This window comes from Octodon degus, unplaced genomic scaffold, assembly GCF_000260255.1.
Source record: "Octodon degus isolate 3935 unplaced genomic scaffold, OctDeg1.0 scaffold00026, whole genome shotgun sequence".
Lineage (NCBI taxonomy): Eukaryota > Metazoa > Chordata > Mammalia > Rodentia > Octodontidae > Octodon > Octodon degus.
In genome coordinates this window covers 2179648-2198131 of record NW_004524602.1, presented here as the reverse complement: position 1 = coordinate 2198131, position 18484 = coordinate 2179648, and the positions used below count along the sequence as shown (strand labels likewise).

Genomic DNA, 18484 nt, shown 5'->3' with positions numbered 1-18484 from the left:
GGAGGAGGAGGAGGAGGAGGAGGAGAAGAAAAAAAGAAATAGGGTGAGCAGGATTCAGTTTAGGTAAAAGGTGACTATACTCCCCTTTTCACTGGAATTGGAGTTTCACAGAGCTCAAGTAATTACATAGTCAGTTTTCTCAGGGGTATAACTATTGTACAATGAGAAACCTTTAAAAAATCTGCATGTATTCCCTTCTATTGGAGAATCTGGACACCATTTCTTGGTTCTATGCTTTGAATACTCAACAGTCTACATCTGTGAAAGAGGCTTGAGGCAAGAATTGAGAAACTGGTCATGCAAGTAAAATGCCCTCTGAGACACTATGCAGAGTGGACAGTAAAAATTATAAGCAGAGCTCTGCCAGACATGAACAATAATACTGATATTCTACTGGTACTGCTATTATCAGAATAGAACCATCTACATAGAGGGAACTGTCTATCTTTGGGGCTCTTTTAGATTTTCTCCAGGAAGAACAAACAAAACCAGGAAGTCAGAAATAACCAGGCTCTACAAGTGAGAAAGCTAAGAATTATGTGAGCTAGAAAAGGAATAAAAAAGCCTGAAATTAACTCACCCATAAGCCAATAAAATAAAGTCTCACAAAACCACTGCAAAATAGATTCAACAATGATCCTTAAGAATGAAATCAGTATTTCAAGATGCTTTGGCTGCCATTTCTACAATGAAATTTAAGTTGAAAGTATAATGAATATAATTATAAGTGTCTTGGTGTGGTGTTCAAAATCTTGCATAATGTATGATGGTAAAGAGAACAGCAGGAAATCAGTACTGAAGAAATTGCTAGTGAACTCTGAAGATTCTAAAACGTTTATAACATGAAAAACAGTACAAAACTACCTAGAATTTATTCTTATAAAAACATGCTTAAAGTTAGAGATAGACTGTTACCTTTTCTACTCATTACTACTACTTCTGCCTTTGAAGGCAAGAATGCTCTGGTGCCCAGCAGAGCCCACCAGTCAGCAGCCTAGGGGAACACTCTGACAGTCGTGCTCCTGCCTCAGATCTGTGTTTGCCTTACAACGGGGAAGAGAGGTGGGAATGGACTGCCCGTGGCAGGAGGAAAGACAGACAAAGACCCTTAAGATGGATATCTGTAACACTGTATTTACTCAAGGAACCATTTCTGAGTACTTAAATTTTGCTTTTTTTCCCTCCTACTGGAAGAAAACAAAGTTTCCCAGAACAATTTAAAAATCAACAATCAAATTATCATTGAAAGCACCATGTTTCAACATGCAAAACTCTACTTTGTGCCAGTTCCTAGCAGATTTCAATGAGAACTAATGTGTGGGCAAGAAAGGCTGGTTCCAGAAGGGATCCTAAACACATTTCAACTCTCCTGGCTCACCATATGCTTTAACTTCGGCACTGGGTTTTTGTGGGAAAACAGGAAACTCATGATATACAACCATAACATGCACAAGGCATACTAGATTGAAAAATATGTACACAAATGATTGAGAATAAAGTCTTAGGATTTTAATCATCTTACCTTGTCTAGTTTCTTTCTTTATTCCACAGGCATACATGAGACCAGTTACTTGGCTATTGGTCTTAGTATCTACCAGTCAGAAGGAAGGGTGTGTGTGTTTGTGTTTGTGTGTGTGTGTGTGCATGCATGCTTGCCTCCTATTACTGTGGTACAAACAGCCTGTTCCAAGGTCTTGCCTCCTCAGCCTGGTTATTCTGTTCTCCTCTTTGCCTGAGCTGCCCATTATGTTAAGGGCAGAGGATAGCCCCATACAGTCACACTGACACATTGCCCCTTGGTGCAGATTCTTGGAGTGCAAAATAAGAAACATTAAAGCAATTAGATGAAACTGTTCAGTCTCTGAAAGCAACAGAGAAATTCTACTTAACGGAAGAGTGGTAATAAAAACCATCAGCACTCTTCCATTACTGAGTACATTACACGGCATGGAGAGGATCCTCCTGGGGGTGCAGATACACTTAAGCTGCTCCAAGGATCGCTCAAGGGATTAAAATCATAAGGATTTGATTACCTCCTCATTGAAAGGGTCTAATTTGTTCAGGCTGAGTGTCATTTTGTCATTTCTCATAAATTAAAGGAGAAACAAAATTATTGTTTCTATCGTCTTCGCATGAGGTACACACACTTTCTTGAGAATAACACAAGCTGATTCCTAGGCCTCATGGCCTGGCTTCTGATCTGAGTAGCAAGAATACTCTTCAGTGGTTTTTTGTTTACTGAGAGAACAGTGAGGGGCCAGAGGCCTTTTTGAACTGAACCTATTTTTCTGTGATCTACGCTCAGGGCCAGAATTTCAGAGCATGTGACATGCTTCTTTCAAGTGTCTTTTTCTTTGGGGAATGCTCTTAATATTGTGTACCACGTTGAAGTGCCCACTGTCATGCAGAATGGCTTTCAGGTCACCATTTAAGCTCTCTCCAGTATCTACCTATGTAATAATGTCTCAGGAGCCAAGTTCCATTAGAAATATAATAGATTTCTTTTCAAAAAATAATCTCTGTCTCCATCCTTGTCTCCCTGCAGCCATAGTGCTAGGAATTGAACCCAGGGCCTTACCCATTCTAGAGAAGTGCTCTACCACTGAGCTATACTCCCAAACTACAAACCAAGTAATTTTCTCACAACACATTTTGCTGACATCTCAGGCAACAAGGCCCATTTTCACTTTTCAACAACTGTACAGTTTATCCTATATAGCAATGCACTGAGTGCCAAGAGTGCTAGATTGTGATACAGAGGCTGGGATTCTGCCACACTTCTGCCTCTATCTTGGTTCAGTGAGTGATTCTGGGTACAGTCTTTCCTGTCTTAGGCAAATCACTTGCCTCACAGCCAAAATAAGTGGCTGGTAGAGAGGATCTCTGACATCTTAGAATTCTAAGAGGTGTGCAGGGCACCCTACTGCATCTCTCATTTTATTCTTCATAAGATAAGGGAACTATGTGTATGCAGAATCCATGTTGTAGGAGTTTTATAAGATATTTACTCTTTTATTAACTTATTCATTAACGTCCAACACTCTCACCTGCTCCCATAACACCAACAACAAAAAATAAAATGGGTCATGTATAATTCTTTTCCTCATTCCTCCATGGAACATTCTGTGGCTGTTTTTCAGTCATAATGCTTTCCTGTTTTTCTGGACTATTATACAAGAAGTTATTAAAAAAAACTAGCGCATAAGCTGTTTGAGACTGTTTTGCTAAGTCGCCCTCCTGCCTCAGCCTCCCAGTGCTCAGATTATACACATATGCCACTATGCCAGACTAAAGATAGTTTTAAATAGTGTTCAAAACAACAATTAAAAGACTTTCAAATCAGTTCTCTTATATTACAACTGTTCTGAAATTACCTAGTTTAGGAAGATCTATATTTATTATTATTTTTTTTTAGTGGTACTGTGGATTGAACTCAGGACCCTGAGCTTGCCACAGAAATAATATTAATGAAAAATAAAAACGAAAAAAAGACATTTATTAGGATCACAGGCCTAAATCTTGTCAATGGGACTGAACCAAAAGGATAGCAACTACTTAGTTATGTCCTGTGAACATTGCAGTCAAGTGGTTCATTTCAACCAAATGGAGGATTTCCAAAATAACATCTCTCTAGAGTAAGACTATGGTATGTGGTAATGATCAGCTATGGTCAAGTTACAGTGTTTAGCCAGCTCTCACTTCTATACATCACTCTGAATTCCAGCCACAATCACCACTGAAAGCCAACAACATTCTTAGATCGCATGAACAGATCGAGGTTAGGAGCTGTACTTTACAGACTCAAACCTGAATATTTGCCCCAAGCTAAAGTAACTTGTGTAGTCTGAATTATGTGACTGGAAACACTCTGCCACTCACGAAAACAAACAACAACATTAGCAGTCACACAAAACTCAATAGCATTTCAAACACCAAAGTATGAAACAGGCAGATAGCTAATTACCTCATGATCATGGGTTGCCTGTCGGGCTGCATCTAAAAATAGGAAAGACAGAAAATATTAAGTTGAAAAAGAAAAAATAGCAAAACCCAAATATGTGACTATGGCAAACTATATATCCTGCTGGTACATGCAGGCTCTTACAAACTATGGCTTTTCTGCCATGGTTTTAATTGGTCAGTTGACAAAACTTAAATGAAACCCATACCTACAGAGAATGCCATTTGGCACATGAGAAAAGCAGACACAGTTCTCACCTTTGAGGAGAACAGAGTGGGAAGGAGGAGGAAACACACATCAAGGGCTGTTTGCACAACAATATGGTTTTGGCAGGCTAGATGCCCAAGAGTGGAGAAGATGCACTGGCTAAGAACGACAGACTAGCTGTGGGTGTGCTCCTCTGGCAGTGCTTTCTGAAGAAGGGGAGCTGGAAGCAAAACTTGTAAGGGTGATGAACAATTTAACAGAGGATTAAAAACCTCTGAAGATAGGGAATTTGTCTATTTTGTTCACAGTTGTATCTTTAATACCTAGAAGAAGGCCTGGTATTCATTAAAGGGGTTCAGTAAATACCTCTTGAATGCATGCATGATGAGGATCACTGGAGGTTGGGAGAAATGGTACATGGAAGACTTAGAAGTGTTAGAGCAAGTCAGTTACACAGTTTAATAGACATTTAGAGGACAGAAATACCTATGAATTAGGAAAAGAGAGGTAAACAACTAACAGTAATTTAGTACATTGACTAAATCATTTGTCCTGCATATAGAAACCCATTGAAATTTCTCAGTGAAGGCAACCTGGGTTTAGTAAAATTGCAAGATTACGTTTACAAGTGAATTTAGAATAATATAACAATGACAGAGACACATCTTTATAGCTGTCACCACCAGTAAGACAAGCCACAGATATACTTAGCTTAGGTTCTAATACCTTGCCGATGAGATTTGCCTTTCTGCCGGTCCTGGGTTTTCCTACTGAAGACCTTGTAGGCCTCAGTCTTCTGATACTGTTCCAGTTCCTTCATATAACGTTCCTTATCTCTGTCTGCTTCATCCAGATAGCGCTAGGGAAAACAATAAGGAATTCCTTTCAAGAGCTGATAACTTTTTAAATTAAAATATTAATTTTCTGTAAGAAAACAGGATGATTAGAATGTGGAAAAAATAACCCAAGGAATATACTTCAAGGGAAAATAAAAAAAACAGTCATATAAACAGAAGAAAATCTCACTTATAAAAAAAGACTAACACTAGTAACTCTCACTTCCTCGATCATTTACTGCCTTTTCTAGATCAGGGAAGACAAGTTCTGCTGAGATCATTCTCATAATGAACCCATAAAGATGACTGCGTTGTTCTTCCAGTCCCACAGCCGCCAAGGCCCTAAGAAGGCCTCCGTATCACAGGAGCATGAGGGGAGGAATTGATTTCTCTACCCCAATTTATATGGAAGGATGATCTCAATATAAATTTGGGCTTTCAGGAGCCAGAAAGCCAAGTACTACAGTCAAACAGAGGCATAGAACACAAAAAGGAATCACCTTATCAGCCTGAAAATGGACTACTTTTTTTATTTTTATTTTTTTAATTTTATTTATTTATTTATGTGTGTGTGTGTGTGTGTGTGTGTGTGTGGCCAGCTCAGTCCACCAGGGGGCGGGGTTGGCTGGCATGTGGTGCTGGGGGATTGAACCGCGGTCCCTGTGCTTTGCTAAGCTTTTTCTAAGTAGGTGCTTTAGACCACTGAGCCATCTCACCAGCCCCTACTACTTTTTTTAAAAATTAATTTTAATAAGAAAAAGATAAAATAAAGTTTCAAAATACGTTAGTAGGACGGTTACAATAATTAATACAATGCATATTATTGTCTTCATAGTATTCAGAGGACAAGATGCTGACATGATATTTTGTCTAAACAATATTAGTACAAACTTTTATTCTAAATGAAATAAGAGAAAGTATCTGTACATCTATATATATATATATATCTTTTTTTCACGACAAAACAGTCCTTTACTTACACTTTTGTGAAGTTAGTAATGTAGGACACTGGGTTGACTAGCAATTGATAGCTAACCTTAGCCACACAGGATGTTCATCTCCTGAGTGAGGTAGCTTGTTTGCTTTAGGCACTGGGCCAAGTCCCACCTACACATATTTGATCGATTTCCTAGCTTCAGTGGCTTCCAACATATCCTCCTTTTTCATTTTGTTTTGTCAGAGATGGGTGTTCCACTGTAGTGAGAGAAGCTGTATTTGGAGAAGTCTTTAAAGGACCTTTTCATACTTGAAGCCAGTTTAAAGATTGTAGGTACTTGAATTCAGCAAAATAACCCAATATAGTTCAATAGTCCACAAAAGCGGGTTATTAGCAGAACTGGCAATTAGAAGTTGTTGGTTTGAGCCTTTTACAGCTCAGCATATTAATATGGCATTACTTTTTATACCTTGTGGTTATACTTTTCTGCTGGATGGGTAAGACCTATATAAAAAGTTAAAGCAAGACCTATATAACTAAAAATGTAACTTTTGCTATGTGATAAGGTCAGTCAAATCCCCTCAGGATTTACCCTGGAATCATGTACAGCACCTTGTGGATCTTCTGTCAGTGTCAGCGATCTGGATGAGTCACGGCTACTGCTTGACCAATTTGCTCTCTGTCAAAGCCTGACAGAATTTTTTCTCTCTAGGTGGCTCTCCTCAGGCACACTCTACATCATCAATTACTTTCCTCCGTGGTCCCATAATCTCCTTGATAAGAAAATCTGGGACACCATTGAGTTTCAGGATGTCATAGCACAGGTTCTCTTATGCCCTCAGTCCTCACTGACCTTGAAGGGCTAGGGCCAAAATATTGGCTATCCTTGTAGCCCTTCTTTTTCTCTAATTTTTGGTCTGCACACTTTAGTTGTTAACCATCCAGAAGAGAAGCTTAATGATATTATTACCCTGTAACAGAGGCAGTTGAGCTTAACATCACTACCTGTCTGAATATCAAACACCTTAGACATACATGAAACTGCTGTTTTCTAACAACCGTGGATCGTCTAAAATTTAAATCCCTATGGACTACTTTAAGAAAGTCTGTATCTACATGTTTTCTTTTCTGCTCTTATTTTTAAAAGTTCATTGACTTACTAGGATTATTTTGTTTAATGCTTTATTCTTTTCATTCATCAAATTAAGATACTGCTTCTAAATGAAGACAAATCAGATACAGAAGTTATGTTAAAAACCTTGTCAAGAACCAGATTAAGCGACACCCAACTGGTCAAGTCTGGGACAATGTAAACACCAAAATGATAAAAGTATTTTGTTAATTTAAATTATGAAGTTGATTACTATAGTCATTGAACATTACTTATGAGGAGTAAAAGGACACTGTTTCTGTGTATGTGATGCCCAGACAGGTACACCATCACCTATGCAGTATTCTGACCAAGGATGCACAACTCCTATCCCATCTTTAGGAAATACCATGAGAGTTCAAAATGAGGACTGTTCTGTTAACAAAACAAAACTAAACCAAAAAACAAAACAAAACAAAAAAAAAACTAAAGAGATTTGGCTAAAAATGAAACTTGACCTTAGACTGTAATCTGTATTGAAGGGAAGACAGAAAGAAATAATATATGTAGACTATAGTATTTTATTACTATAGTTATGCAAAAGCATACCTCTATTCTTAGGAAACACATATCAAACTCTTCAAGTGCAAAGAGACATTATGTATGTAACTTACTCTAAAATGATTCACAAAAAATTTGTACATGTGTAGATGTAAAGGACATGATAGCCATGAGCTGGGTGGGGTGGTGGGGTTAGATAAATGAGTGTATACATGAGTTGATATGCAAATAGAGAAATGGGTCAAGATGTATTAGTAACAGGTGAAGCTGCAGAATGGGTGTTTGGATGTCTAATTATTTTTATGTCAGTAACTTTTTGTGTACTTGAAATTACTTTCAAGGGCTGGCCAAATAGCTCAGCAGATTAAAGTGCCTGCAAGCAGGTGCAGGGGCTAGAGGTTCAAACCCCCGCCCCTGGGGCGATCTGAGATGAGAGTGGGTGTGGTGGTGGGCCTCTGTAATCCCAGCTCTTGAGAGGCTGTAAACAGGCGGATCACTACGAGTCCAATATATGCAGTGAGACCCTGTATACCCTACAGACCCTTCCTAAAAATAAAAAAAGAAAAAAAAATTACTTTCAAATAAAAATGTTGATAAAAGCAAACATAAAGCCTTTGTCCCATGTGACTAACAGTGGTTATCTCAGAAAAAAATGACCAGTTTTGCTTTTATATTTACATGTTTCTGTGCTGTTTGAAAATCTAAATAATGAACATAGTCATTTTGCGATAAATAAGAAAATAACCTAGTAGGATTAGCCCATGATCTGTTTTGTAAAGCCCAAACAATGAATGACACAAATTGCTTCCTATTGGCTTGGTACCAAAGAGATTCAAGTTGCAACTTAATTTAACCACTTTGAAATTTTCTGAATTCAATCCATTTCCAAGAGAGTATTTTTTCATTTTGATTTCAGTCTGTCTAGAATTCATTTTAAGGACTGTTAACGCATCAGATGCTGGAAAGGGTGGGAACTTTTAACCCAAAGCCTGTCCTATAATTATTATCATTATTCTGCTTTAGTGGCATTTCAGAATTCCCCACTAACCTCTCTTAACACAAATTCATTTCTGTTTGGCAATAGGGTAAATTTCTGTCTTACAGGAAAGAATTCAAGTAGTTTTTGCTTTATTTTTCATATTCTATTACTTCTGCCAGAATTCTAGTTGAAAAATTTTATTAAAGTAGTAAAAACTTTTTCTGAAACAAATCTTGTACGAATTATATAATTTTATCAAATGGACTTAAACATTTAATAAATTTTATTTAATTGATAATGCTTTATTTAATTAACTGGAACACATTATGCTACTAATTATAACTTCTTAATTTTTAACTATCAGAATAAGCTGTGAATGCTCCACATATAAATCAAATGGAGGTACAGCTGTCTTGGTTAAGAAGCACCCTAGTCTCTTCTGCTCATACTCTGCAGCAAACACTGGACCAGCTTAAAAATATCACTGTGCCAGAGAAAAGAATTACAAGGATCCTACTACATTGGGCTCCTAACCACTGTGACGAAAATGAGAAGCTACTGTTTATCCCAGTGGTGGCAAAACTATGGCATGCATGTTATTTGTTTTTGAGACAAAAGATATTAATATATGAGTTGGATTTTTGAAACTAAAATCTCAGTATTTAGTTAGGTTTTATTACAGTGTTGGCACTTTGCAATAAGCAGGCTTTTGGTTGAAGCTTGTACACTCATCTTTAAAAAGCTCGCAATCCCCAGTCTACCCTTTTTGGTTTTCTGGCTAATAGTTTTTGAGATAAAATCAAAGTAGGCAGAAACCACAGTAAGAACAATCACCTGCTTTTCCTCAGGAGGCAGTTTACTCCACTCATTGCCTAACATCCTTGTGATTTCTGGGAATGGGACTTCTGGTCTCTTTGCTCGAAGCTGTTCTCGGCGCTCATTCATGAACCGAACATATCCTGTAAGAGGAGATTTGGGGGCATTGCTGTCTCGAAGAGGTTTCTTTCTCTTTCTCCCTTTGGACCAACCTCCTCGTTTACTTCTTTGCTACAAAACAAAGCAAAATAAAAACCAAAACTAAGCAACAACAGTGCCCCCAAATAACACAAGTTACATGAAAAAACATAATAGAACAATAGTGTGTTTTCTTGGGACTAAGACCCTGTGTAGTCAAAGCTTTCTAATTGTGTCACAGGTACAAATGAGCACAATGCTAAGGACTCTGGGTGGTTTGCTTGGAGACCCTTTTAGGTATCATACCACAAACTGCGGCCATAGGGGCTATTTTTGTGTTAACTGATCATGCAAGCTCTGGCCTTCTCGTCCACTTAACAGGTTTTCATTCTCGAAAGGGGAATATTCTAACTAAGAAATGTAGCAGTGCACATAGCTCTGCACCAGAGAAACAGATGTCCTTAGAGTAGATCATAATAAGATGTCACATGCACTAGGCTAAAGAAGAGACAAGCTGTAGCACAGGAATTAAAAATAATTCATGAAGGTATTTCTCATTAATACCATTCAAAACCAGATTATTTCCCATAGCAGAGAACATAAAGATTTTTACATTAATAGCTAAGCCTTAGTAAATTTCAGTAATGTATCTAAAATGAGACCACTTCTTTGGATTGATGGTTTGTTCCCTAAGCTGTATAATTTATAAAGTTGAGATATTAGTAAAATCAAAGATTAAATCAGTTTTTTAAAAGCTTAAAAAAAAAAAAAAAAAAAAAAAAAATGCAGCATTACTAATATTTAAACCGGCCTGCTTGGCCATATGAAACTAAAGGGTACATCACATTTTTTACTTTCTAATTTAACAAAAACTACAGCCCATCAGCTAATATTTTGTAGATACAAGAATTCATGTTCTAGAGAAGAGAAAAAAATAAAAAGTGACACACAAAAAATTTCAGTATTCACTGTAGTACTGCAATCCTCTAAATATACAGTATATAAACTGGTGTGATAATTTACCACTTGGCAAGTGGTGTATTTGGTATTAACATTTTTTCTTTTCTTTTTTTATGTTTTTGTAACATGAGTAACAATAAAGCTTTACTAAGGGGGTTGGAGATGTCTGTAGTTCAGTGGTAGAAGGTGTTCATAGCGTTCCCAAGAACCTGGGTTCAATTCTAGCAACTACACACATGAAAACAAATAAATCTACTAAGGATTTTGAGATGTTCTAGAAATTTTAAAAATTCATTATGATCTTTAAGAATGCCAACAGAATAATTTAGGCATGTAGGCACACACCTATAATCTTAATACTTGGGATACTGAAGCAAGAGGATCTCTAGTTTGAGACTAGTTTGGCTATACAGTGAGGCCAATCAATCAATCAATCAATCAATGGTTTTATTTTTTCTGAAAAAAAGTGCTTGAAATGTAGACAATATAATCGATCATTTTTAAGGACCAAGGGCAGACTGCCTGACACCATTTGGAACCTTTGTGTGATTCAGAGAAAGGTGACTGCTACAGGAAGATGAAGCAGTTGGTGAGTGGTGTGAATCTTCTGGGTACACATAGCTCCATGCTGCAACATTTGATGACCACAGCATGGCCCTGAACAAGAGTATGTGGACTCATTACTTAAGTTATTCACTTATTCAGTAAGTACTAGTTGAACACCTAATATGACATACCTATAATTTCTTAGCGGGAAAAAACTGTCTATTTCTGTGCTATTAACATTAATATGGTTCTATATAAACCAAGAAATGTAAGACACTTCAAAGGTGTCAGCCTATAACAGAAGAAGGCCAGGTGATGCGCACCTCAACCAATACCTCTTTTATTGACTAGCTTCTCTGCAAGCTGCAGAGGGCAGTGATATTTGGAGCCGTAGCTTACCTCATCTTCATGCCGCTGTTCATTGCCATCTGCAGCATTTGAAGATTCACTCTGAAGCAGCTGGCCTTGGGAGAGATCCTCCACAAACTCAGTGTTGTTGGTAGACGATGGGGCTCCACTATTGTAGGGAACCTCTGGGTGTGTTAAACTGAGTAAGAAAAGCCAGAAGTGCAAGAGTTCACTTTTAATAACACCAAAATCTTCTCTTACCAAAGTTCAAGATAAATTTCTTTGCCAACAAAAGTACGTATCAGTATATAGATGAATCCCTCCACTACAATCTGTGTAAATGTAAATGTCTTCACAGGCAGTACAGAATGTTACTAAAAATGGTCCCCATATTTGATCAAACCAGGTCAGTCCCATGAAGAAGAGGCCTGACCAAAACAATTATAATTCTCTAAACTATAATTCTCTAAAGGTCCTAAACTGACCTTTCTTTTCAACTTGGACTTCATGCTTTAGCTCTGAACATCCAAGAGTGTGGCTTTTTTTATCTTTTGGTGGATCCAAAAGATAGCACCTTTTCTGGATCTCTGGTGGGAAAAGGAAACACCTAGTGGATGAGAACTGCAGAGGTAGTCTGCCCCTATTACAGAAAACGAAGTTCTTAAAAGGCATAAGCAATAACTTATGGTTCCTAACATAGGTCATTTCCTTTTGGATTCTAGTGTTTATTGATAATTACATCATCTAAAAAATACAACAAGAGGGGCCGGTGAGATAGTTCAATGGTCTAAAGCACCTGCTTAGGCAAGCTTAGGTAAATGCAGGGACCACGGTTCGATCCCTTGTGGGAGGCACAATAACTCCAGGCCTCCAATCCTATTGCAAGTGGGTTTCCGGGTTCCTCTTCCCCTACCTCTGCTGAGCTAAGCTCCTAGTTCTTTTACCCCGCCTATTTCCCATAAGTCTCCTGCTATGCCCTGGAGTGGGACTTCCTGTCATAGCCCGGTTGCCTAGTTACTCGCGCCTTTTCCCCGCCGACGTCATTTCCCTATGCCTCCACTATATATACCCAGCACCTCCCCTAAATAAAGGAGACTAGATCACAATACTGTCTTGTCTCTATTTCTCCCATCTCCTGTCCTTTGTCCCCTCTTCAATTCCCTGCTCCTCTCCCAGGTGACCTTTGTTGACTGACCCACTGGTTCGGGACAATCCCTGGCACCATATTCTGCACAAGCCCCGCCCCCAGGGTCAGCCATAAACAAACAAAACAAGATAGTTTAGGAAGTTCAAGTATAAATGTATGTTTATGTATGATAGCCTCTTACCCTCCACCCAGAGCGGGGAATTAAATAAAGGGCCTTGAGCACTCCAGGCAAGACTACCATTGAGCCACACTCTAGCCCCAGTACAAATGTTAATAAATCAGATAGATACATTTTTCTGCCCCCACTAACATATTCCAGATGACTTAGCAAAAGGGTCTCATCCATCTGAGAAGAGCACAAAGAAGGAGGGTATAGATGACGGCAAAGTTTCAGACTGACTTAAATCTATCACATATGGATAAAGGAATGGAAGAAAAAGGAACATCATGTGCTAAGGAATTATTTTTTGAGAGGGAGGATTGGGAACATTAAAGTGGGCAAGAAAAGGGATGGAATAAAATTCAGTAACTGCTCTGAAAGAGCATTCCATATCATTATAGGCAACAATTATAATGTAGTATAAATACTGAAGTCTGTATAGAGAAGATGTGAGAAAAACAATCTCTTCTTGTTTCACAGACATCTTGGAAGATGAGTAAGCATCTGTCAGGTAAACAACATTCTAGGCAGAGAGGCATTCTAAGAGAAGAGAGACCTATCAGATAAATATAATAGGCTAAGCAAGAGATTATCACAGAACAGAGTAGAAAGTAAAAAAGGGGTAGCATGGAGAGAACTTATGGTTGAATATACACAGCAAAGGAAAAGTAAGAATTAAGGATAATTCTGGGGATCCAAACTGGTGATTACGTACTTAACATTAACCATGCAAAGAACAGAGTGTGTGTGTATGTGTGTGTGTGTGTGTGTGTGTGTGTGTGAGCAAGAGCGAGAGCGAGAGCGAGAGAGAGCGAGGGAGAGAGAGAGGGAGAGAGAGGAGGGAGAGAAATGAGAACCAATATCATTTTAGGAGCAAGTGTTAGAAGAGTGTAAAGGCAACCACAGAAAAATAAGAGAATTTGGAGAACAGTGTTGCAGGGTACAAGGCAGGAAGACATTTCAGAAAGAGGTTCTAACCAAGTAAAAAGCTGCTGATGTCAAATAAGATAGGTGAAATAGATTCTGCTAAATTTGAAGACCTGAAGGTTGCTGGCATTTTAAAGAAATATAGTATTTAAAAAAAAATAGAAGAATTAGGAAAATAAATATTAGCTTATAGTGGACAGAGAAAGGAATGAGAGCAGATGCACTGCACAGAAAATGGAAGAAATGATACTTTTTTTGACCTTTCCTAGGAAACAAATAGATGGTTTAAAGCAGGAGATGCCTACATTTTTGAAGTCCTTAAAAAACGTAAAGAAGCTATGCAAACAATGTTAATCATGTTGTCTGAAATGTACTGCCGCCAGAGATCCATTTGATCTTGGCAGCATTATTTTCCAAACATTTCAATAATTTTCTTAGGCAATTTGTCTTTCACTGTTAATTTCATTTCAATTGTAATTTTTAAGTTATTAGCTCTTGTATATTCTTCATAGTAATATATGAAAACTAGCTTTGGAAAAGAGTACTCACTGTCCTATTTTCTTTATTGTTGGGACCCAACACCCAACACCTACAACTAAAAAAGAAGTACTTCACTTTGGCTCACAGTTTTGGAGATTTCAGTACTTATATATATGACCAGCCAGTTCAGAGAAGTGCTGCTCACAACATGGCAAACAGGAAACAGGAGAGTGGCTGAATGGAGGAGTAGGGAAGGCAGATTTACCCCCCAGGAAAAGCCGCCAGTGACCTCCATCTCTATCAGAGCCCAGTTCCGAACAGTAAATCAGCTATAACACCCCATGATCAAATCACCTTTCAAGCATCCCACCTGGAAGAGCATGAAGCCCTTGGGGACAACTGGATATAAACTAACATTCTGGCCCTGGCTCCCAGAAGTCTCCTGTGCATCTCTTTATGTAAAATCTTCTCTGAGATCAACTCAAACTCCTATAAGCATTTTTAAAAAGTTAAATGCTTTCAAGATACAATGGCAGAAGATAAACATTTCCATTCTAAAAGAAAGGAATGGAGAAAAGAGAGCAATGGGACCAAAGCAAGACTGAAATCTAGCAGGGCAAACATTAAATCTTGTAGTTCAGTGTCTAGTACATGGGGTAAACTGGTGTAATGTGTACTCCACAGCACTTGGGCAGCTCCACCATTCAGGGCTGGTGGGTGGTTTTAGCTCTCTGGGCTTTTCTCTTGGCCTGGCACTGCTAACTTCTTGGGGCTTTCCTTAACTCCATGATCCTGGCCTCTCCAACTTCCTGCAGTCACTTCCTTGTTTCATTCTCACAGCTTAAAACACTGACCTCTATCAAGAACATACTGCCTGGACTCTCAGGCCTTCTTGTGAAATGTTGCTGGATGCCTACCTGACCCCACAACTTGCTTTCTACAGGCCTGTGTAAACAGTACCAAGTGGATGCTGCTGTTCGCTGCCTGCTGGAGTAGTAGCCAGGCTACCTCGCATCACTGGCTGTAGAAGTTTCACAGGGTCTGGATGACTGAATAAACCAGATCTGGGGGAATTTTTTCAGAGTGTGGTACCCTGGGGTGCTCTTCTCAACTCAGTTTTCACTTTTGCATTCCTGAGCCTGGGAAGGATTAGTCCTTGCAGATTTTTACATACCCTCAGGCTATTTTTTCTACTGTCCTGATCTTAAAGTACTTCCCCCGCACAAAAATGCTAAGTTTTAAAAAGCAAATGTGCTCTCCTTTGCTCTAACTTTATTGACCTTCCTCTCCAGTGAAACTCAAAATTTTAAAAATCACTTAGCTGTGCCATTTGCTCTTGATTTTTGACACAGAACTGGCTAAAACTCCCCAAGAGTACCTATGCTACAACCTAAAAACTTATTAAAATGGACTTTTTGCTTCTGATTTTCAATATAAATGTAGTCAAAAGTCCCCAGTAGTTTCCACAACGTGGGCTGCATGGAAAATTTCCTCTGTCAGACGAATTGATTTGTTAGGTCTAATCGCTTATAGTCTTTGCCCAGGACATGAGCAGAATGTAGGTAGATTTTCTGCTAGAGTGTATCACACAAAGATGGAGTCCTTGTTCTCAACTAAAATCGGAGCCTTGTCTTTACTCTCTGCATTTCTATCATTCTGATATTCTGAGCTCCAACTACAATCTCTCATCAAGCTTAGCTCGTATATTTTAGGGTTTCTCTATCTACTTCTTCAGCCCAGACCCTCCCTCTAACCCCATAATCCAGTCACCCTTGAAAAACCTACACGGGAGTTCATAAAGCCCTTGGGAGCCACCTAGATATAAACTGTAACGCACACCAATCCCACAGATCTCTGACCAAAGTTGCTAGGAATCAGAGAGAATGGTCAAAACACCCAATGTTTCTGTTACCATGAACAAACTGTCCATGCTCCTAAGCGAAAGCAAGCAACCTTTCCATTTGTACCCTCAATCCTTCACCTTCTTGTCTACTCAAGAACAGGTTTTTGTCAATTCTATTCTTTTTAGCATCACCAGAAATTCTTAGAATTTAGCCTAATCAGCATACAAGGTGGTATTATGAGTTATCTAAAAAAGCCAAATGAAATATATCAAAAATATTTTTTCCTACTTCCAAGTAAAGCCTGAATTTTTCTCCTTCTTTTAAAGAAAATTTCCTGGGAAGACTGTTTATACATTCTAAGTTTTTCTCTTTTCATCTTAATTCAATCCAAAGAATGTAAGTGCTCACAACTCTTGACTGGGCCATTTGTGACACTGATACTTAGTTACTTTTCTCATTGCTGAGCTACCCAAAGACATCCAAAATACCCAAAACACAAAGTTAAATAAGAAAAGATACTTAGCTCATAGTATGTACAGGTTTCAGTCTATAATCAACTGACTCTGAGGCAGGGTGGCATATGGCAGGGCAGCAACAATTTATAGTGGTGGAGGAAGACAGCAAAAGCAACAAGCAAGAGATAAGACTTTCTTTCCTTGTATTGAAAGCAGGATACCTGCCCTACGGCAGGTGTATCACTAACACATTTAAGCCCAGCATGTGGCGCACCAGCAATTAATCACGCACTCTAGATTCAGCTACCTCCAAAAAAGCCCTATAACCACATGAGGTTTTGGGGGACATCTAGGCACAACCATAAGAATACTAAATCCAAACTCACTTCCCAGCCTTCATTTGTCCAATATATTAGAAGTATCAGACAAAGTCAATCTCTTCCCTCCCCTTGAAATACACTTCTTATTTGGGTCATAGATCCCTGTACTCTGTCAGCTTTTTTGTTACCTCTTTACTGACTCTAGTCTTGGCTTTTTTTTTCTTCTTGACTTCTAAATGCGGGAGTCTCTCAGAGCTCAGGCTTTAGCTATCTTTTCTAGCTGCACAGTACTCATTTCTTCGGTGCTCTCACTTAGTCACATGACTTCCAATATTAGCTATATGGTGATGACCCAACTTTCCCTTTCTAGCCTAAGCCTCCTGTAACTTTAGAGCTTTATATCAAACTGCCTATTTGGCATCCCTGTTTAGATATCTAATCAGCATTTGAAATTTAAATTTTTAAAACCGAGCTCCTACACTTTCTTCCCATTTGGTTTTCCCTAACTGAATCGATGGTAATTCCATTCCTTCAGTTGCTTAGGCCAAAAGCTGGTAATATTGTTTGCCTTTTTGTCCCTTCTCATTTGTCTTTCAGGCAAATCCTGTTTGACTCATCTTCAACTCTATAACTGGTCTCTTTGTTCCAGACCCTGCTCCCTTCACTCTGTTCTCAACACAACAATCTAGATCATATTATCAAATAAGTAAGACCATATCATTCTTCTGAAATCCTGCAATACTCTGCCATCTCCCTTACAGTAACTTAGGATTTTACCCCACACCCCCAAGTTCCCACATAATCTAGTACTCACAATAATCAGCAGCTCTGGCTTTACCTGAGAGCTTGTCAGATAATAGGGAATCTCTGCCCCCTAACTCAGACTTTCTAATTTAGAATCTGCATTTTAATAAGACCATGAGGTAAATTATACGCATACTGAAGAAGCACCTATGCAGCTCCTTCTGTTCCACCCCTGGTGTGCAGCTGCCACGATCATTCCTGCCTCCTGGCTATTTCCATAAGGCAGAAACAGCTTCACCTCAGGGCGTTTTCATTGGTTGCTCCCCTGCCTAGAAAAATCTTCACTAGATAACTTCAGAAAGGAAGTTTCCATACTTTCTTTAAAGCATCATTGAATCACTTTCTCACTAAATGCTTTTTGTGCTACTTTGTTTATAACAGCACCCCTAAACCCTTCAGTTCCCACTTTAATACTTTATTCTGTAATCCAGAATTTTTATCAATGTAGCATGTGTTTTACTTATTTACCCTGTTCAGTATTTGTCTTTCCTGCAGAATTTGAGCTCTAAAGAGGCTAGGATTTTTATCTGTTTTGATCATTGCTTTAGAGCTAATGGCTAGAACAGTCGGCACATAGACACTGAAATTTTTATTGAATGAACTAGGCTTAGTTACTATGCTGCCTTTAGGAAAGACTTGGGGAATAATTGCATCAGAATATAAGGTCAAAAGGTAGATACTAATAAGGTGAGGAATGAATGCGAGAGAAGGAACTACAATTCCAGAGTATAGTCTTAGTTTTTTAAAGTGCTCTAAAAAATATTAAAATAATTTATCTTAGGAATTAGCTAGTGTTTTAATCTATTACTGAATATATTTCTTCTTTGGAAAAAATTCCTAAATATCTAGAAAAAATAAAAATTGAAGTGGAACAAAGATTTTTCAGGGGAAGAGGTAGACTACTAACTCTTTTCCATATTCCTTTACATATTTGTTCAGGGATCCCACAGAAGGATGAGGGTGGGGCA

At 38.5% G+C, this 18484-nt stretch overlaps 1 protein-coding gene across 5 annotated transcripts in view; it reads right to left on the bottom strand.

The window, feature by feature from the left end:
- Hmg20a (high mobility group 20A) overlaps positions 1-18484 on the bottom strand; it is a 67396-nt gene that overhangs the window by 7774 nt on the left and 41138 nt on the right. For all 5 annotated transcript variants that reach the window (XM_023712536.1, XM_004628712.2, XM_023712535.1 and 2 more), the window contains 4 exons: positions 11431-11578; positions 9406-9618; positions 4895-5027; positions 3965-3996 (listed from right to left, as the gene is read on the bottom strand). In XM_023712536.1, the coding sequence (XP_023568304.1) occupies positions 3965-3996; positions 4895-5027; positions 9406-9618; positions 11431-11578 (526 nt within the window). The remainder of the gene's footprint in view (positions 1-3964; positions 3997-4894; positions 5028-9405; positions 9619-11430; positions 11579-18484) is intronic.